The 23,772-nt window shown below is 28.5% G+C and overlaps 1 protein-coding gene across 12 annotated transcripts in view; it reads left to right on the top strand.

The window, feature by feature from the left end:
- The window catches only part of LOC100161639 (calcium/calmodulin-dependent protein kinase type II alpha chain), a 136,897-nt gene that overhangs the window by 82,246 nt on the left and 30,879 nt on the right, over window positions 1-23,772 (top strand). For all 12 annotated transcript variants that reach the window (XM_029490880.1, XM_029490872.1, XM_029490881.1 and 9 more), the window contains exon 2: window positions 14,640-14,735. In XM_029490880.1, coding sequence (XP_029346740.1) covers window positions 14,640-14,735 — 96 coding nt within the window. The remainder of the gene's footprint in view (window positions 1-14,639; window positions 14,736-23,772) is intronic.

The following is a 23,772-nucleotide window of genomic DNA, read 5'->3' as shown; positions in this document are numbered from 1 at the left end:
TAGAGGTAGGTATGTAAAAACGTATTTCTGAGATTATTAAAATGTATTTTTCTACGTTTGCGAACACCAACATTTATTTATTCTTATTCTATTGATTAAACATATAAATATTAAATAGTTCCAAAATGAAAAACAATAACCTAATTGCTATTAAATAAAGGTATAAGGGTAATTTATTATATACATATTTACATAAATATGTATATATATATATATATATACGATTCGTTGTCTTAAAATAAAATGTCTTCCTTTAGCGCACCTTTGTGTAACGTGAATTTATTTCTTATTTGAATCACAGTTTATTAAAAAGTATTACTTATTATTGGAATTCAAACAAAAAACATACAACATCATTTTTTACGTAATAGAAATAAAACATTTTAATTAAATTACGAAGCCTTTTTTTACAGTTTTTCTGCATTTTCTTTGTGTCGAACACTCAATCGTTACATTATACCTATTTATAACTATATTAACCCATTCATAAACATAAACTTATTTAGTCTTCATATTTATATCCCACATTTGGTACATAATAAAATAAAATAAGAAAATAAGTAATATCTTTAAACTGAAGACGTGTTTCATGAATAATATACAAGTATAAAAAAGCAGGTAAGTGGATGTCGCTCTGCTGTACAGTATGTTACAAGTGGGTCATTGTATAATGGATTGTATTAGACTTGAATTCAATGATATATAATATCATTGTATAAGAAAAGCGATTCTGAGCGGAGACGGTTTGTTAGTCTGGATATTTTATATTGTTATTATTTATTATATCATGTAAGTTGAATTAATATTATAATATTATCATTTTTTATTCGTTTCTATGGTGATAACCAAAGCGTTAGAAATTAAAATCCCATTTTTAACGTTTTTTCATAATTTTTCGGTGGTTTTTCCCGTAGCCAAGGTGGATATATATCCACCTTGCCCGTAGCTTTAAATAATTATTGATAAAAATGACCTCTTTAAAGTACCATCTTGATCCAATTTGCTAAAAGATAAGGTACCTACTATATGTTGAAATCGAAACACTTCTTCTGGTAGAAATTTTGTATACATGACATAAAAAAAATAAATAAATAAACACCATTGTACAACCACTAGCATCCTCGCCCCGCTCAGTATCTAAAATGTAGACGGTACCTATTTAGTATTTACACGTTTTAGGTACATATATTTATAAAACTTATAATAAATTAAATAAGTATCTATTTATATTTAATAAATAATAACAACTGCGTAAATTTATATCTTAAGAATTCAAAAATTTTAATTTTAATTTTGATACCTATTTTTAATTTGATTCAAGTAGAAAAATCCCTGAAAACAACGGAGATTTAAAATATTTTGTTGTGGATGCTGTTAAACAGTTTCAAACAAAATTGTAATTATTCTGTTCTTTATGAATTTTATTTTCATAATCGATACTTACGGAAACATCGTTACTCTGAAGGTCCCAAATCCACAAATACATATATAACCAAAATGAGGGTTATTATACCAAATGAAAAAATTACAATAAAGCTATAAAAAAATAAAAAATAAAATGTTCTTATCAATTACATTTTGGAAATAACTCATTGTGACTTTATCAATAATACTCCATATTAATTCATGGAAACCATATGGTATATTAGAATTTGTTCACACTAGGTACTTTAAGTCCTTGTTGCATTATATTAAAATTAATTTGTTCTGTCTTGTGTCCTTAGGTGTGGTTTAAAAATCGTCGGGCAAAGTGGAGAAAGCAAAGACGCGAAGAACAAGATAGACTGAGGAAAATGCAACATCATCTAGTGGAACAGCCTGGAGTGTCTAATGGGCTAGCAGCTGCAGTGGCGGCAGCCGCGGCTAGGGGGGGGTGATCCCATGCGGTTAGTCCATCTGCACGTGCAGGACGAAGAAGAACTCGAAGAAGATCCCGATTCTTCAGACTTAGAAGTTGCTTGAGTAAATTCTATCGACTGAATAAATGATTGTTTGTCTTTTTTGTACATCTCTTGAAGAGCTGGTTTTTTTTCGTTAACCCAGAATGATGCATATATATTTTTAAGATGCGTTTTGATATTTTAAAAGCATTTCTCTAAATCAAATAATGATAATCATTTAAATTTGTTTTTTTATTGTTAATATTGAACACCTGGACGGCTAAAAATATCATAATTTGTTACCTATAATATGCTTTTTACATTTATAATAATGTGTGTTATGAAAATCTGACGTAACATAGTTTATATATATTACACATATAATAGTATAATACAATATAATATAGTAGGTACCTACCTAAGTTAAATATTTGAACTGAGAATGTTCGTATTATTTTATAATAAAAAAAATATGATATGACACTTATATGTTTGTGTAGTATAATAATGAAAAGTGTTTGTAACTAATAAGTAATAACTATTGATTTAATCACTGAGCTTTTTTACTTATAAGTTTCGTGTTCCTGAAAATTTGACAAAAAGTCACAAACCCCATGCTATATATTATACTAATAGTGTAATATTGATATAAGCTATATATATAAACACACACACACATCTCGCATGTGTTATTACTTATATTTTATGACACAATGACGCTGTATATCCTTATAAGTTATTTATTTATTTTTAAAATAGATTTGTAAAAATATTAATTATTTGTGTATATTGTAATACTCGTTAAATTTAATAACTTACACGACATGTTAATTTTACATTATAATTATTACTTAATTTTAAATAAATATCCACTGCAACGATTTTAAGTTTATATTAGTGTATATATTATTTTTATTATGTTAATTTAAACTCAAATTGTTAATGTATAGGTATTATTGTCTTTTTTTATTATATTATATAGCTGTACAATTACGTATTAATGCATTTTCAGGAATATATTAGCGAATTCCGAACATTTAAAGCAAATGCAAGTATTATAGTAAGTAGTTCAGACATTGTCTCTGTGATTATCAATGATAAAACATGCAAGTTAGCAAAATGTTGTACAAATATGTAAGCTTTTTGCTGTACTTGCTGTTTTTGAAAGATTTATAACTGTACTTCTAACAATAATTTATTATTTATATTCATATTAATGCGTAAATAATATACATATTACCTATACGGCTATACATAAATAGGTACAATAATATTGTTTAATTCAATTTCTAGTCACTATAATATAGTATAATATATTCATACAATAATAATATTATCAAATAAGCATTATTATAATACATAAAATATACCAATTGTAATATGGCTTTACGTGCATTATTATGGTTTTGTACATTGTTTTAGTTAGTTAAATATATAAATTTATCAAACCATATCGTATATTTGTATTAAAAATAATTAATCGTTAAGGTAATTTAGATTTAAATTCTAAATTATTAAAATCCCTCCAGATGAAACCTACTCAACAAAATCTCCTCACACCTCCACACAGTAGCGTGTAGACCATTTATTTTTTTTGAGGCTCAGCAATTTTCTTTACCTACCACCACAGCCGCATGATTTAGTAGAGTAATAATTATATAGGTATGTAGAGTAGAGTTCAATAATTATTTTTCATTGTTTGTCTCCGTTGCACTCAATCGCTCTCGATCAGACTAAAGAATATAAATATATTTTAGTAGGTAAGTAAGTTGGTAATTAAAATAGGCTAGGACAGCGAAGCAATGTGTCATGAGATGACATCAAAATTGTTCTAAGTATATATTACACGGCGTCCCTCTGTTGTCGTGAAACTCGGCAAGAGCTTAAATACGACGATTGTACGCGAATGATTAACGATCGTAGTACAGGTAGGTGAAATATTTTATGTTTGTTTTGTCCCAACAATGGTGTTTGAAAAAACTGTGTTTGTTGAGTATTATTTCAGCCATTTTACGTTTTTACTTTTTAAAAGGAACATAGTGCTAAGATAGGTACTACGATAGGTATACGTACTTATGGTCAATGAGGTTACTCTTAAAGTATGCAGGTATTCTAATTCAGAACGAACGAACGCAAAACCGACAACGACAAGCGCGTACCTCAACAAATCTAGCAGCGCTAATCTAATTTATTTTAAAGGCAGTCATTAACTTAGTTCTTATAGTGTATACGAAAGTAATAATAAGGCATTTTAGGTCTAAATGGTCTAATGATCAATCGCGTGTCACTCTTACGGATGATACGACAATTAATGTAATACATTTTATTAGTACTCTATTAGTTATTATTATCTCAAACTTGCTTACGCATCCGACCTCCCCGTACCCATCTGCAATTTTGGTTGAGGTCCGCGGTCCTCTAAAAATAGCCTTCGCTACGCCACTGGACCACCACACACATGTACAACATGCCACCATCCTTACAATAACAGCCACCCCCTTACACAATCTGTCGAAAGTAACTAGTTAATTATTTACAATCTATCTATTATAAAAAGACAAAAATGTATTTTGGGTGTGCAATCGGAATTTAAGCGGGTGACTATCATCGCTTCGTAGTTCGTACACTTCTTGGCACTCAGGTCTCAGACATCAATACATTTTCTTAGCAAATCTTATTGTTCATCGTGAGATCTCTGTTTGTAAAGTAAGAAGTAATTATTAACACTAAAGTTACTAAAAGGATAAAAACCTGTATATCTAAGACAATGACGATCATTCGTAAAAAAAAAGTTTACTTACGCGCTGTGTGCACACCAGTTGCAACTCCTGAATTCCTCATAACTACCGGATTTCCACGAGCATGCGCTTCCCCCACGCCAACCGATGCGAACAAAACGACAAACGTGACAACAACGACGCAATGTGTCGGCAAAAAAAGAAACCTCCCCTCTTCAGGAAAGCACCGCCTCAAACACGGGACTCGTATAGTCATACATACCTAACCAAATAACATTATAATACCATAGCATACGCCCGCGGGCAGACCCTACAATAATAATATGGTCAGACGAGAAAAGCGAAATCCTATACTGGCTATACTATAACGTTTACGGTGGCATTACAATTCTATTTTATTCATGTTAAAAGTTACACAATATTCAAGCAGTTGCGTACTGAGAAAAAAATATGTAGGTTTCCACACATCAAGCAGAGAACACTATACCCGATACACATGAATGTGTTGTCTCCGTCTTACACGTAAGACATATAGACAAATGACAAATTTTCATTCACTTGTTTCAAAATAACGTACTGATAGTTTTGATATTAGAGTGAATTGACTTATTATCAAACTCGATTCCTCACGGATTTTTAGAAAACAATTATTTTTAAATGTGATTTTGTTTCGAAGGGTCCGAAAATTTCACCAGCCCCAAGGTTTCGTAAATTTGGGCTTAAACCACCTGTGATATGTATAGCTCCAAAACTATATTTTTTTAATCTCTACCGCGGTCTTATATGTTATACAGGTGTATTATCTTATTATTATTTATGTTGTCTATATTACTTCAATGTACGCGGGATAAAGGTTAACTTCAGCGTCACGTAAGTTTCCACATCACCTTTACTTGTTAAACGACATCATATCACATACTCCATTTTGTTTAAAAGCATGAGGTATTAGTGTATTACACGAGGCGCGTTTTTTTTATTGTGGTGTCCCCTATCGGCCTAATACACATCGCAAGCGAGAACACGCTAAAACCGGTTCAATTTACATAGATCAGTACTGCGAAAACTGCACATTTTTCGTTATTTATACATGGATAAAAGTGATAAAACACGTTTTAATAAAAATAAATAAATATCGAATTTTATGTTGAATAAGTTTTAATTTCGAGTTTTTATTTTGTCGCAATACGGCATTCGCACATTTTTGGCTTACTATAGCGTTGAAATTTAGTGTGTTCAAGCCTCTGGAAAGGTGAGCTGGACTGCTGGCGCCGAGGGATTTATATTTGTCACATACAGGATCGGACTGGCCCGGACCGCTAGTCCGCAATTGCGGACGGGGCCCCGGCTTAATTATGGTAATTGGGGGCCCCTAATTTTCTACCTATTTATATTATTATTATTCGCATAGAGTAAATATAAAATAGATATCCGAAATAAACATCTTTTTTTCAAATCAGGAACTGTATTTTTTTTAAGTTATCAATAATTATTAAAATTATGTAATTATCATTATCATTCTACGAATTTAATAGCTGTCTATATACAAATATGTAATATTGATTATAAATAGTGTAAAATTGTTGTGACTATTAATAATAATATTATATTATTATATTTATACGGGCGTATGCGTATGACTTGGTATTCGCATTATCATTTATCACTGATTGTAACTGAATTATTATATATTTGGACAAGTATTGTAATCGTGCACAATTTGACACAATTTGAATCAGTGTTTTAGATTCTGAGTGAACGATGAATGTATTGATTTTACAATGATGTGTGTTTTTTTTTTATTTTTTTTTTGTCTGTCATCACCTTTTGGACAGTAAAAATGCTAGGATTTACTTCAAGAGTATCTTTTCTGATAGGAAAGTGAATCTAGTTGGAACTTTGGGTGGTCAAAAGTAAAAATTTTCGAGTAGTTTTCAAAAGCGCTGTGAAAAACAAATGAAAAATTAAGGAAAAACGAGCATTTTCACGAAAATCGATTTTGGTTTTTGGTGTGACTCTAAAACAAATGACTGTAGATACGTGAAATTTTGACTAAATGTTTAACTATATAAATTTTAGCATTATTTATACCTGCACCATGCCTTTTTAAAAATATTTTGACTTATTTTGAGCTGTTTAGGAACATTTTCAATTTAAAATTTTTTTAATTTTTTATTCTATAAATATCAATAAAACTTTATTTGTTGGGTACAAAAGCTTGAAAATTTAATAGAGGTCTCCTAATACCTTTTCTGATAGGAAAGTGAATCTAGTTGGTACTTTGGGGGGTCAAAAGTAAATTTTTTCCAATAGTTTTCAAACGCGCCGTGAAAAACAAAAGAAAAATTAAGGAAAAACGGGAATTTTTACGCAAAATCTGTTTTCGAGAAAATCGATTTTGGTTTTTGGTGTAACTTTAAAACAAATGACCGTAGATATATGAAATTTTGACTGAATGTTTATCTTAGCATTTTCTATACACCATAACATTTTCAAAATATTTTGATTTATTTTGAGCTCTTTACGGACATTTTCATTTTCCATTTTTTTTTAGTTTTTTTTCTAAAAATATCAATAAAATTTTATTTGTTGGATAAAAAAGCTTGAAAATTTAATAGAAGGCTCCTAATATATTGTTTCAAAGGCAGATGAAAAATATTAAAAATCCATATTCACAATTTTTTTTATAAGCATTTAAAGTTCAAATATTGACAAAATACGTAAAAATGACGCAAATTTCCAAATTATTTTGAGTTAGAAATTCATAAAAATTTTTCTTTTTAAATCTAAGATTTGAAAATGTTATACAATATTGCTCATAAGTTTGTCTACCTTTATCGAAAAAAAATGTCTACAATAAAGTCAAATTAAATTTTTATGAGCGTTTTAAATTCATATTTTTACAACATTTTATATTCACTCGATTTCTCATGTAACGATTTCCTTATTTTATCGTAATTAAAATACGAATGACTGTAGATACTTGAAAATTTCACTGAATGTTTATATTTTCATTTTCTATACACCATTCAATTTTGAAAATAATTTTGACTCTTTTTGAGCTGTTCACGGACATTGTAAGTTTTCAATCTTTTTAGTTTTTTTTTCTATAAATATCAATAATATTGTATTTAATGGGTAAAAAAGTGTAAACATTTAATGCAAGGCTCCTGATGTATTATTACAACAGCAGTTGAAAAATATTAATAATACATAGGCACAATTTTTTTTATAAGCATTTAAAGTTTGAATTTCGACAAAATGTATCAAATTCAAAATTAAATAGTTATTTTGTAGTTAAAAATGTATAAAATGTTCAACTTTTATAGGTAAGGATTGAAAATTTAAAACAAGGTTCTACGTAAATAGTTAATTCTGTTACCAAAAAATCTAAAAAATACATAAGCACAGTTTATTTTTATAGTCATTTGAAGCTCAAATTTGGACGAAATCACATATTAAAAAACCTGGAATAACTATTTTAGTTATTTTGTTGTGATTGTATATTATTGAAACTTCTAAAGTATACTATTATATATCTATGATAGTACCACGATTTGTTGTTGATGTATAACGCGTTATAAGTACCAATGGATATTGTGATATGATTAATTTGGAATTTATTATAGATACCTATTATAAGTCAATTTTTTTTTTAATACCATAGATAAGTATATAAGATACCTTATACCTAGGCTGACATACCGTCTCCGCTCAGAATCGTTTTTCTTATACAGTGATATTATATCATTGAATTCAAATTTAATACTATCCATTATACAGTGACCCATTTGTAACCTACTGTACAACAGAGCGACATCCACTTACCCACCTTTTTTAATTTGTTGTTATTGATCTCAAAGCATAAACCTGACATCTGTGGCCATTAGTTATAGTTAACTAGTTAAGTAATTTACGATTATACTTATGAGTTATGAATAATACTACATTTAAAGTAAACAGTAGGGTGACGTTATATTTTATAAGGCTAGTTCTAATAGTAACTATAAGAGCTAATCCTAATGATTTAGGATTTCATATTTTATGAAAATAATTTGAGTTATACACGTCAATGTAAAAACACTTTACAATTTACGTATTAAAATTGAACATTATAAACCTTTTTAAAAATTATATTTCAATAAAATAAACGTCTCACACTTTTTCCATAATATTTCTTTATAATATAAAATAATATTATTATAATATTAACATGTAAATTAACCTATGCATGTTTTTTACTTATTCTGTTCGTAGGTACTTATATAAAAGTTTAAAATTTTCAATTAATTTTTTATCAGCAAAGTTTGAAGATTTGTATTTAAAATAAACCTATGAAAGTATTGATTTCTACAACTATATTATGATAAATATTACTATGCGAGAAAAATTGACATACCTACAAAGTACAAAATACTTTATTTATGATGTCTTAAATTGCAATTAATGCTTGTAACGTTTATGATTCAAAAACAACAAAGCCCATATTATTTTATTACATTGGATGTTTATGTATCAACAATCAACATGTTTACAAAAATTCAAATTAAAGGCCTATAACCTTAAAAGTCATTTAAACATAAATTAGGCAACAAATCTGATTTCTTTACAAGAAAACATTATACAAATTGATTAAGAATGTTAAACGGATCTCTGGTGGGTATAACATAATATAATTGTGTATTATACAGACACACAGTGAAGAGACAGTGGCACAGTGCACAGCCCGTAAAGTGTAAATCGTTTCATTTATAAATTTTCAGGCACACGCGGGCGCGCAAACACACACACACACACACACACACACACACACACACACATTCACATTTGTTAAATTGTGTACATAATATTCCTGCCACGTTCCAAGGACTATTGGTAGGTCTTCGTCAGCGGGGGAAGGAACGAGAAATGAGATTTACAATTGTTAATTAGGCCGATTGTAAGGATTCGATATAGTAAAGAGTATATACGTTACATTATATAAGTATAAGTAATTACATAAAGGTGTCGTTGATTACCCACTGTAGACATTATATTGTAGTTTTCACACACATACTGTGTGCAGCCAATAATATACAGGTAAAGCCAGTAAAGAGGTTTAATTGATTTCCTGCTATAGTTGTAGCTATAATAACATCGTATCGTTATCGCCACCAAGTCATACCAATACGGCTATACTTAGAACCGGGAAACGAATTTTGTACCTATTCATTATATTATATGCCCCCAACTGCCCGAGTTTTTGGGGATGTGTACTTATTCTGTACGTAGGTACCATCTAACTTAAAATACGTCCCCGTCAAATTCAACCACCTTAGATGGTGATTGGGGGTTGCTTGGGGGAGGGTTTAGCCCCCAAAATTATTGAACATTTTTCAAAGCCTCCACTTCTTATTTTTTAAAGAAAGATAAATCATCCACTAAAATTAATCAAATCTCTGCCTATGCTAACCACCTTATGTTGACACTTAGGTATAATATACAAATTACAACGATAGCGTATATTATAGCCCCTTCCCGCCACGGACCACAGTGCAGCGGGTTCAATTGTTTTCGAGCAGACGCCATGTACTGTTTAATCTTCATTATAGAGTCAATCGTTTAAACTGAACAATAATTTTAAATAAATAAGTAAGAGTTTTAATAAATCCAACCTAACAGATAATGACCAGCGACGATAGCTGATTTATATTATATTGAACTAATAATTATGCAAATAATAAATAATATGTATATTTAAGTAGAATTAATAATTTCCATTATATATAATAGTGTTCCAGTAGTTATGACGTACATTTCAAGTTTAGCCAGGTGACGGATAGACGAGTAGTATGTAGGTTAGGGACGAACACGGCAAGACATCCTGTACAAATAATAATGCGTGGTGCGATATACGTACAATATTATCATTATACGACTATTGTATTATAATATAAATTACAGCGATAATTATTACATCTACATTATAAAATAATATCATATTATTCGATTATGCGTGTCTATAATATAATAATATATAATAATATTATATTATACATAAGTCACGTCACACGAAGCGACTACCTACTTGCTGGCAACGCACTTGTGTCTCCCCGATTTGATAAGCACGCGTGAGTAAAGAGTGTTTTTTAGGCACAGCGCGGTTGCGTGTGCGCTCTATATAATATAGGTACCTACAATACTAATGTACTATAGTACTATAATATAGTACCATACTACCATCAACGAGTCTTACCTACATCAGCACAGCAACACAATGTATATGATGTGAATAATATTATATATTAATATAATATACGATGTGCCAGCTGGTTTCTTTTTCGCCGTTTGGCACCGTCTGCCGTAGTGCCGTCTCCTCATCAGAAGGAGTCTAGGCGTTATATTTTTAAACGCCGTCGACCATATTATATAGTACACCGCTATATCATATTATTTATACATAGCCCGTTAGCACAATATTATAATAATATATTAATATCGCGTGGGGCAAACCGAATTCATCACATCCGTGTAAATGTGGGTCAGTGGCGGATTCAACAATTTAAATCGTTAGGTGGCCTCGTTGGACGCTATAACTCTTGATTATTGGATATCTAGGTTTCATAAGGTATATTATTAATAAGCTACGGGTTTGAAATTAAAAAAAAACTATAAACTTATGGGTCGAGACCCCTTTTTTATAAGAGTTCACCGACTAATATTCCTCCGAAATTACCCTTATATTTAATGTCTCTAGTACATTCAGAGAACGGCTTTCTCTTAAAAAATATTTGGATACTATAAGTATGGCTTACGCCCATTTTCACATATTTTAAGTTTGGGCGAGTGTACTATTTTTTATATAAATTAGGTTTTAAGAAAGGTTTACTAGTCTATTATGCTTTACGGCACTATACTTTTCGCACATCAGATCACTACTCACACTTATTGAACAAAATTAGTCGTAGTCACGTCCAGTTATTATCGAAGAAAATAAAATACAGTTTCCCTTCCGTTGCCACTGTCATCGTTGTAAAAAAATACTTATATAATTGTACATTTGAATCGGTTATTTCAATAACGACATAAGTCATTAAATTTAAACTTTACAGGAACTAAAAAAAACTTTACTACTCCAAAAATACAACTTTTTTTGCATTAACACCTATTTACTAATTTATTTTTATGGTTTCTGATATTGATAGTCCATAGTTTTAAATAGTCCAACTTTTATCAAAATGCATCAAATTGAGATAAAACATATTTGACTTGCGTCGTTTTTGCAGGGAATATTCATAATATACAATCTAAGTCAAATTAATAAAATGAAATAGATAAACATCGAAGTGTTAGTAGTTTTATTACTATTATAATAATATATTACACAAGATGAAATACATATTTTTTCTAAAATAAACAACAACTTAACTTTTTTGAATGGCAGCAAAAACTACACAAGTCAATGACTTGAGTAGTTATTGCATGTGATTATAGCTTATCGTAGTAAATTGTGTATTAAATATTAGTCTTACCTATGTAGTTTTTACACAGAATACGTAACCACGTGTATTATTATCAAATTTGACAAAAAGTCAATATTGAAAAATCGGTGACTTATGTCGTTATTGAAATGACCGATTCATTTGTTTTATCATAGTCCATCGTTGGTTATGTCTCTTAAAAGTCTTGCCTTCGGACTGACGGGCTATTCAATAATATAATTTATTGATTACGAATGCACTCGGGATATGAAAAAGGTAAAAACTAAAAACGGAATGCATTTGGAACATCCCTCAATTTTAAACGGTCCATCTGTGTTCGGTGTTTCGATAACAGATGTATAGTTGATGACCTATGTGATATTCTACGATTTTGAATATTAACTTTATATTAATTATAATAACCCATACATTGTCCACAATTTCAGATTTCATACACCGAGTCACCGATATATATATCATACATTATAATATTATCTTGATAGTATTAAATAAAGTTTATGTGTTCGAGTGTGTGTGTATTTCTCTCTCTCTCTCTCTCTATTGTCTCTCTTAGATCTCTCTGTTGACAAATCGGTCCATGCCACTAATTCCATATAATTTACAAAAGAGCATCGAACTGTATATTTTGCTACCATATATTCAAAAATACAGTTCCGAGTCAGTAAATAAACTACATAGTATAACTTGAAAATGTCCGTATAACATCTGACTCGAACAAGCTCATACAATATAATACCTATATAATACCTGAATTTATCTAGTATAGTTATATTATATTCTCTTGCTTATATATTGTATAAATACTAAAATACTGTTTTGTACATTTATTTAACAGATGAATACGAATGATTGATTAAATTACAGTCATTTTCAAAGGCTATCACACGATACATGTAAATAAATATCAAAACTTGATATTGTAAAGTTTATTTATTTCATTAAATGTAATTTTAAAGGTATACGTTATACGCACGCATAATATTATAATATACAATTTTTCTGTATAGGTAATTCTATTTATATAAGATCACTTCTAACTTACGCATACTCGATAAATAAAACTAAAAGAGTTTTCCATTTCAACATTTGTATAATATTATCATACAAATGAATATCAATCATATGAAAAAACATCCAAACCTAGGCTAAAACTACGCATACAAGAGACATCTTCCTAAAATATTTCTTCTTTCTTTTATTATTCACCAATGACCAATATATAATATTGTATATAAGTAAACTATTAAGTAGTCTAACGACTGTGGTCCATAAGTAGGTATATAATATTGTAATAAGTAATAACCAATATTATAAAAACATTAAGTATTTAAGTGAGAATTTTGACACAATAAATCAAATTAAATCAAATAAAAAAGTAAGAAATAACAGTCAAGTAGGTAACCGATACTCTGCTATATACCTATTACTTTACAGTCTCTAGGTTCCGAGTATATCTCGTCATTGAGAAGGCACTGTAATGGATGTGTTAAATTGAATTGAATGATAAATTATTGTATACAATGAAAAAGGATTCTGAGCGAAGACGGTCTAATTTTTAGTAAGCAAGGTTACCTAACAAATGTTCGTATTTTTTTTTCTCGATTATTTTTAATAGTACTGAGAATTTTTAATTTTGTCTTCCCAAAAGTACCAAGTAGATCCTGAAATTTGTTACCAGAACCTCCTTCAAAGTCGATGATAAGAGAATTTTTGTTACTAGAAAAAGTGTCTGAAGACACTTTTTAAACTCATTATTGTAAAATCAATACATTCTTCGATTCGCTAATTTAAAATGGATATAATAAGAAATCAAATTTAAATTAAAAGAATAATTTTTATTACACCGAGATACTCTGAAGACTTGTACCTCTCGTGCATTCTCACCTGTGGTCATTCATTAAATAAAAAACAATTATATTTCAAATATTATATGACGTATGATAAATGTTTTATTTTCCTTGTCAGGTTTTGTATCTTACGATAATTCTTGTTCGGTTGAAAAAATAAATAAAACGAAAAATTGCTATATGTGTAACTGAATTAGGTATATTGTTGTTTACACTACCTATAAAAACTGAAAATTAACTATTAAGTATTTTATGAATTTTTATAACGCATATAAATATATTATATTATATTATTATATTATTTAGAGCTTTCAAAATTTTATATTAAAAACGGTGAAGATTACATTATTGTGTAATCTCCGTAGTCGTTCTTATAACATAAAACTTGTAAGTTTTTATGTATGGATATAATAATATGAAAGTTATATTTTTGTTTATGCTTCCTGTAAACGATTTTGATAATATATTTAATTTCAAAAAAGTTTGAGAACTTGATGAAAATAGGTCATGTTATGATTTATGTACCTAATCTTTTTGAATATCTATATAGCCATATAAGTGATATAGATAATAGTTATCATGCAATAATAATATTATACTTTATATTATATTGTTTACTTGTTCATATAATATAATTGAACTATATATTATATGGATATGAACTTCAAATAAATGTATTTTTTTTTTTTTTTTTAGAGGAGCATTTTTCTGTTGTAAGAAAATGCATTCAAAAGCACACAGGATTGGAATTCGCCGCAAAAATTATAAATACGAAAAAATTATCAGCCCGAGGTAAATAATTTTTTTATTTCTCTTAAGAACCTAAAAACATGATTATCTTAATTCGAGTAAACAAAATGGAAAACATCAAGTATGGTTTAAAAACGATTTTAAAATGAGATCTGAGATTAATTTCTTATAAAGGTTTAATATCAAAAAAGGTCACGTAGTAGGCATTATTATTTATTATTTGTACCATGAACAGTGTAACCCTAAAGCTTTTAGAGAAAGAGTCAAGAATCAAAATTGTTAGTAGTGAAGGAGGTCTGGAGGTAGGGTTAAAAATACGAGTGTAAGTCAAGAGATATCTTCTTGACCTTCTTTCACCGACCTATCAGGGTTTTTAAATGAAAAAAAACAACAACGAGTTATTATATATATTTTGGTGATCGATAAGCAATAAAAAATATAACATATTGGTCTCTACACTTGTAAATTGTGTAGAGTAAAATTGTTCTCAAGTTCGTCTTTTGTTAAAATCTATTATGTACCTACCTTAATTTGTTTTTTAATTTATAATAGGTAACTTAAAAAAAATAATTTCAATTCTAATACAGTATAATGCAAATATGCAAATATTGTAAACAAAATTAATAGATCTAAATTAAAAATTAAGTAAGTAATACTATCTAAAAATTATAATATTATCCATCGAGCATATTCTAATATTTGAATTGAACATTTTCGTATCACGAGTAAATGTGTTATACAGCTGTAAAACAATGAACTGACATTTTTTTTTATCAAATTATTGTTAATATTAATTTGATTAATTTATAATTTATAAATATACGTGACATTTTAAAATTGTATTTGTTATATTTCAAAATATAATCATTATGATATTATAATAAACTGAGTGTCCTCTGGTGTTTGAAATATTTTTGGGTGGTACGGTAATGGAGTTTTCATCATTGTTTCCAAAATTTAATGACGTTCAAATGCCATGGGAAATTGTATTATATTCAACACAAATGTGTTTCTAATTGTTTTGATTTTAAGTACGTTTTATTTAAATACCAACCTCAAAAATACTTACAAGCCTCTTTTAAAAAATAATTATTAAAATATTCATTTACAATACTTATTTTATTAAGACATTACATAGTTATACTGATTTAATCATATTTATGATTTTCACATTTTATAAAATATGTAGGTAGGTGCCTACAATTAATTTAAGTGATAACATTTTAAACAGTATCAAAAAACATAATTAGTTTTACTTAATATTATGAAATATTCATTTTCAAAATACACGACACGAATAATAAAAAATAATAATTTTTAATTATATAAATTGCACAATTTAATCAGAACAGTACATTTTTTTTTGTTTGAGCTCAATTAAGATGATAATATTAAACTTGCTATACATTAATAATATTATATTAAAAAATTATTTTTTTTTACAAAGCTTATAGAATGTATAATCATAAACTAAGTTAATAATTATTGAGAAACCATTGATTTCAAAACTATGAGTGCATTCGTAGTTTGTATAATATGGTACCTGCTATTACAGTTTACAAGTTTACAACATATCTACGATAATTTAATTCGATATAAATTACACTAGAATTTGAGAAAAAATAGTAGTTTAATATAATTAATATGTATAATATACGATATTAATACAATTAGGAAATCTCCTATTCAAACATTTAAATATCTCATAACTATAGCCACTGTATATTATATATTATGATTACCGCTATATTAGTCTCCTAGCATTTACATGTTTTTTTTTTTGATAGGTAGCTTGATTGATAGATTTTAATGATTTAAATAAATGGCAGCGTCAAATAAAGATTTTATTTGAAATATTATAAAGAGTCTAAATCCAAAATTGTATTTTGCATATTATGTCATATTTCTGCATGTTTTAAGTTATTTACGCATTATTTAGCTTTTTAACACCTTTCTTAAAATATTCTGCAAAATCTACCTACGATTGCTTGTATACTCATTACTCAACTTTAAAGCATAATAAACATTTACAATAAAAACTTCTATAATTGAAAATAATATTTCCGATCATACTTTACGGTATATCAAGTAATAAAACTGCAACACTGCAGCTGTATATTACACGACCCAATGTCAATGTGTGTAGTACCTATCTACAACATTTAATATCCAATTATTATCAATTGTAATATTTAGTTCTATAAATTTAATTTATATATTATCATATTATTTATTATAACTTATAAGTAGTTTCATACCTGCAGCTATACATAAATATACCTTGACAGGCGTTAGACGCTAAAAAAATACAGACAAATCGGTTTTAGACTCCACATATTTTTTGTACAAAATTTGGTACCTATTGCACGTATAGTAAAGAATTATTACACTACGTATACATTTTTTTTTAAACTATGAAATACTGTAAAACTTGTAGAATAATACATACCCTATTTCTACGTTGTAAATTCGTAATGCACATATACACTTTTAGTTACGATTGCAAAAATAGGGACTGACACTGTGATATTGAAAATTGCTATATTATTATATAAACGGTATTTTAATATACATTTATAGTCACCTCACCACCTTCCCTCCCCACCGATATCAAAATTATTAAAAGAGAAATACTATTTTATTTAAACTTAAATATTAAACGCAAAAATATTTTAAGCAAATTTCGGTGAAATCAATTGGGAGCTATATACTCAACCGCAGTATGTTTAACCAGTATTCCATGTTGGTCCACTTAAAAACCATGTGCTTTAATTTCTATATTATTATACAGTTAACATAATATTATATTCCTTATGATGTAGGTATAGGTACCTACACTAAACGTCTATACAACCTGTATAATAATATATACTAATATACGTGTGAATTAATAAGCAATTAGTGTTGAATGCGCAGTTTTCTATAATTAAAATATGTGCAACGGTTTGTTAATTAATAATCTCGAGCACGCTGACAACGCGATGGTAACGGTGGCATGGAAATAAGGGAGGGTGCGTTGCAGTATTCGAGTTCCCTTTTACGTCACTCGTACCTATAAATAAACGAGGCCCCCCCCCCCCCCCGATCTCGGCCCTTATCAACCCCTCCCCCTGCTCGATGAAACCTATATAGTCACATGCGCATTATTGTGTCACCAAACCTACTACCCTTTCTCAGAGGATGATTATTATTTCAGTTTATCGTGACCACGAACGGCAGTGGACTTTAATATAAAAGAACGCACGAAGTTTCGATTCGTACTTAACTAATATAATCATAATAAAACTAAATTACCAAGGCCACAATGTTGAAAAATATAACATAAAAATACGATTAGGTATATTGTATTTTATCTACTATATGAGATCAGTATTAATGTGTTATCGAACTATTATTCTACAAATACCATATAGTTAGTGACGTATAGCTCCATACAGTACCTAATTTTTTTCACGTAGTCAACAGTGGTAAAAACCTATTATCATAAAGTCAAAAATTCTTCCAACAAAAAAAAATGTTTACATTTTAATAATATGTTTAAGTACCTAGTATACGTATATTAATTAATATAGTAGGTACAGTAGGTACATAAAATGTGTAGGTAAATAATATATTGAAAAAAAATTAAAACTAAACACTTTTAAAGTTTTAGCTACTGTATAGAAATATGTTACAATCTTCTCTATAATAATTGACAATTCATCGACAGCAAATTTTGTTTCCAACGATGAGTGTAAAATACTAAAAAAAAAATTGAATTTAGGGCCACTTCATTAAAAGCGACACTGGGGACCCCACTTTCCCTAGCGTCCGTGCAGAAAATGGCCAAGGATGGGTACGTAGTAGAACCAACACATGGCCACGGGGATTGAAGAGTAGCGTAAAAAAGAAGAGTCAATGAATGCTGACTGGCAGCAGCGTCTGTAACGCGCGAAGAGGCAGCTCGCACCATCGCGGCGCGCGGTATTGATTAAACGCGCGCTTTTATGGCTCGCTCCGCGACGACCGGCGGCGGCGCGCCGCTTATATTTACTTTTGACGGCGATCGGGCCCGGCCACGGAAGTCGACGCGACACGAATCTGACCGCAAACCATATATTATATATAAAGCGTGTGTGCGTGTGTGTGAGAGAGAGAGAATGAATGAGGCGTATTAGAAGGCGATTCTTTTAAAAAGTATTCATGTTCTTACATAATGAGTGTTTTCGATAAAATAATTATGCTGTATACTGCAGATTGAGTGCGCGAGGAGACATAATATTATAGAGGGTTTTGTAGCAGACAACGATAAATACAAATGACCGCCTCGAGCCGGGACACTACTCCGATTCGGGCGACCAGACAACGTGTGTCGTACGCGGCCGATGTCACGTTTCGTCGGCGGCACACGTATACCTAAAACAAAACACGTATTGTACATTATTCGCATTATACATCGTGTTGCACGTACGTGGCAGGGCGAACAGAGAGGTTAAGTTATGTATAGGCTAATGGATCACTGTGGTGGAGTTTTCCTCGTTTTTTCGAGCGGACTACCAAGCTGGACCGGCGCTCTGTATATGTACATACAAAATATTAATCATATATAAATCCGTCCGCATAAATACATTGCAGTGTTGTACGATTTTGCACGATCGTCGAACGTGACATAACAGATCCCCACGCTCGCACGTGAGGCCGCGAGGGGTTTGATACGACCCCTTGCCCGAGTGAATATATTTTAATTACGTAGGTATATTAATCATATTTTTAATCTTTTTTTTTCTTTTTCAATAGTATGAATTGTAATACAAGATTAAGCGGACTTAACAAATGTCCAATGAACGTTTAAAATGGTTTTCGTTTTTTAATAACCAAATTTAAATGGTATCGACCAGTTTTCACCCATCTATATAAATTAACCCATGGGCCGACGGGGTGAGGAGCAGCTTTGTGCTTGCGCATTACTTTTGCCCTATATCAATAGGTACCTGACAAGTGACAACATGTAAAAGTTTTACGAAATAAGTATGAGTAGGTGTGATGATAATATTATCATTTAGAGTTAACATTTATGATTTGATTTATATCAAAAAAACCTTCGAACAAATCATCCATAGTCACGTACTCGCGTAGAACTTCAATATTAGGTGAGATATTATTCCAATTTAATCAATTCTGAGGTTTTAGAAGAGATAACAGAACTATTTTTTTACGAATATTCGCGTTTTTATTTTATTCATGAGTATATTCTAAAAATGCATATTTATGGACAGTAAAAAAATACCTTTAAAAACGAATCAGAGCGGACTCTGGTCTCTCAGTATATATATTGCTTAGGATATTTTATTATATTATATTAGTTAATACTGTTATTATATATTTTTATATTAGTTCTACCTTCTACAGTTTGTTGAACTTATTTTTTCCAAAAATAAATCGCACATATTATTTGGTAACTAAATCTACATATACCTACTCAAGGCTGGGCATTAACGAGTTTAAAAGTTAAAGTTTAGTTAACTTATAACTAAGTTACATTACAAGTTTTGCTTTTTTTAAAAGTACTTACTAACTTAACAGTTACAATTAGTGTTGGAGAAAAGTTATATGTTAAAATTTAAAAAAAAAATTATAGGTACATTTACAAAAAAGGTGGGTAAGTGGATTTCGCTCTGCTGTACAGTAGGTTACAAGTGGGTCACTGTATAATGGATGGTATTAAATTTGAATTCAATGATATAATATCATTGTATAAGAAAAACGATTCTGCAAGCGGAGACGGTATGTCAATTTAGGTATAAGACATAATATTATATTATAGTCTATAGTATTTAAAAACAATTGACCTATAATAGGTACCTATAATAAATTCCCAATTAATCATATCATAATATCTATTAGGTACTTATAACGCGTTATACATCAACAACAAACCGTGATACTATCATAGATATATAATAGTATACTTTAGAAGTTTCAAGTATACCCAAGAGTAATATTATACAATCACAACAAAATAACTAAAATAGTTATTCTAGGTTTTTAATATGTAATTTCGTCAAAATTTGTACTTTAAAATGACTATAAAAATAAACTGTGTAAATGTATTTTTTAGATTTTTTGGTAAACAGAATTAACTACTTACGTGGAATCTTGTTTTAAATTTTTAATCCTTAGATATAAAAGTTGAACATTTTATACATTTTTAACTACGAAATAATTATTAAATTTTGTCATAATTCAATCTTTAAATGCTTATAAAAAAAAATTGTGCCTATGTATTTTTAATATTTTTCAACTGCTATTGTAAAAATATATCAGGCGCCTTGTATTAAATTTTTACACTTTTTGGCTCAACAGATAAAACTTTATTGATATTTATAGAAAAAAAAAACTAAAAAAATTGAAAACTGACCATGTCCGTAAACAGCTCAAAAAGAGTCAAATTATTTTTAAAATTTCATCGTATATAGAAAATACTAATATAAACATTCAGTGAAATTTTCAAGTACCTACAGTCATTCGTTTTTTAATTACAACAAAATAAGAAAATCTTTACGTGAGAAATCCAGTGAATATCGAATGTTGTAAAAATATGAATTTCAAACGCTCATAAAAATTTAATTTGACTTGCTTGCAGACATTTTTTTTTTAAAAAGGTAGACAAACTTATGAGGAATCTTGTATTGCATTTTTAAATCTTTGATTTAAAAAGAAAATTTATCATGAATTTCTAACTAAAAATAATTTGCAAATTTTCGTCATTTTTACGTATTTTGTCAATATTTGAACTTTAGATGCTTATAAAAAAAATTGTGACTATGGATTTTTAATTTTTTTCGTCTGCCTTTGAAACAATGTAATAGGAACCTTCTATTAAATTTTCAAGATTTTTTAAACAACAAATACATTTTTATTGATAATTATAGAAATAAAAACTAAAAAAAATGGAAACTGAAAATGTCCGTAAACAGCTCAAAATATTTGAAAAATGTTATGGTATATAGAAAATGCTAATATAAACATTCAGTCAAAATTTTATGTACCTGTGGTCATTTATTTTAGAGTTGTACCAAAAACCAAAATCAATTTTCTCGAAAACAGATTTTGCGTGAGAATTCTCGTTTTTCCTTAATTTTTCTTTTGTTTTTCACGGCGCTTTTGAAAACTACTGAAAAAATTTTACTTTTGACCCCCCAAAGTACCAACTATAGATTCATTTTCCTATCATAAAAGGTACTGTTGAAGAAAATCCAAGCACTTTTACTGTCCTAAAAGGTGATGACAGACACAAAAAAAAATTAAAAATTAAAAAAAAAACACACATCATTGTAAAATCAATACATTCATCGTTCCACTCAGAATCTAAAAAACTGTGACTAACGATTTTTAATATTTTTCATCTGCCTTTGAAACAATATACTAGGAGCCTTCTATTAAATTTTCAAGTTTTTTTATCCAACAAATAAAATTTTATTGATATTTTTAGAAAAAAAACTAAAAAAAAATGGAAAATTAAAATGTCCGTAAAGAGCTCAAAATTTCGACTACTTACCGTGTAACAGACACAAAAAAAAAAAATTAAAAAAAAATTAAAAAATTAAAAAAAAAAAAAAAAAAAAACACACACCATTGTAAAATCAATACATTCATCGTTCCACTCAAAATCTAAAATGGGCACTAGTATAATAGTCTTCACAGGAAATATATAGGACCTTCATATACCTAGGTACCTTCATTACTTAAACATTTGTCGAAAAATTGAAAATTTTATTTCAAATAGGTACAATCTTTTATATTCATAAAATATGTTTTTATAGTTTTGTCTATATAGATATTGTGAATTCTGTTTTACTACTAAAATACAAGAACCTATTTCCACTATAAAATAAATTATGCATTTTTATAACAATACCTTCCTAAATTCATATGATAAACGGATAAAACAATTTGAATGTGACATTTTTATAGTACATAATAAGTATATTTTTATTGCAAGACCTTTATTATTTTTATATTTTTCACAAGAAGTATTGGTATTTGGTTTATAATATTATAATATACTACACACAAATTTCAAAAATAAAAAAATTCGGAAAGTCACTCTACTCTTAAGTAGGTGTCGAATGTACCCCATCATTAAAATTGACTAATTCTGAACAATTCTAAGACTATTTTTTTGTATATGTTATATGTAATATGTATTTATAATTTTTAATGCTATGTAGGTATATGTAATATTTTTCTACTCGTAATACGATATGTTTAGTTTGTCCCAAACCAAAAACATATTATTTAGTAACTATCATAATAACTTATAATTCAATACCGCCGAACCGCACACCAGTGTTAATAGGTTCATGTTATAAATAGCTTAAAATTAATTTAAATATTTCAGAAATTTAATTGTGCAAACTAAATAACAATAGGTATACATAGTGTTGAAAAGTTTCAAGTTCCTACGAATAATATTATTGGAATTGCAACAAAATAACTAAAAACATAATTATAATTATAATTTAAATATCTTGCAATCTCGGAAATGTTTGAACTTTAATAAATGCCTTTTAAAATAAATTAAACTTTTGTACTATTGAGATTTTTAGGTTGTTTTCAGGGTTGCTGAAAAAAAAACTTCTGAGGAATTTTGTATTTACATTTTCAAACTTGACGTGTAAAATTAAAAATTTTTAATTTTTAACTAAGTAAAAACGATTTGAATTTTTTGTACTTTTACAAATATTAACTTACAAACATTTATAAAAAAGAATTCAGCTTAAAATTAGTATAAATATTTTTAAAATTGAATTGTGTATAGAAAATTATTATTTAAATAATAGTAAAATATTACAAGTATTTACGAATAATAATTTTTAGGTACAATTTACAACAAAATAACAAAAATAGGTTGCGAACAATTTTATGAGGAATCTTGAATTAAATGTTTAATTTTTAGGTATTAATATCTTATGAATTTTCAACTGCCCCGAAATAATTTACATATTATTATTATCGTAATTTTGACAGCTTTGCAAAATTTGAACTTTAACGTTCATATAAAAAATATTGGGCCATGTATTTTTTGATATTTTTTTAA

This window comes from Acyrthosiphon pisum, chromosome A2 (assembly GCF_005508785.2).
Source record: "Acyrthosiphon pisum isolate AL4f chromosome A2, pea_aphid_22Mar2018_4r6ur, whole genome shotgun sequence".
Classification (NCBI taxonomy): domain Eukaryota; kingdom Metazoa; phylum Arthropoda; class Insecta; order Hemiptera; family Aphididae; genus Acyrthosiphon; species Acyrthosiphon pisum.
The sequence above is the reverse complement of the archived record's forward strand: the minus strand, read 5'-3'. Positions and strand labels throughout refer to the sequence as shown.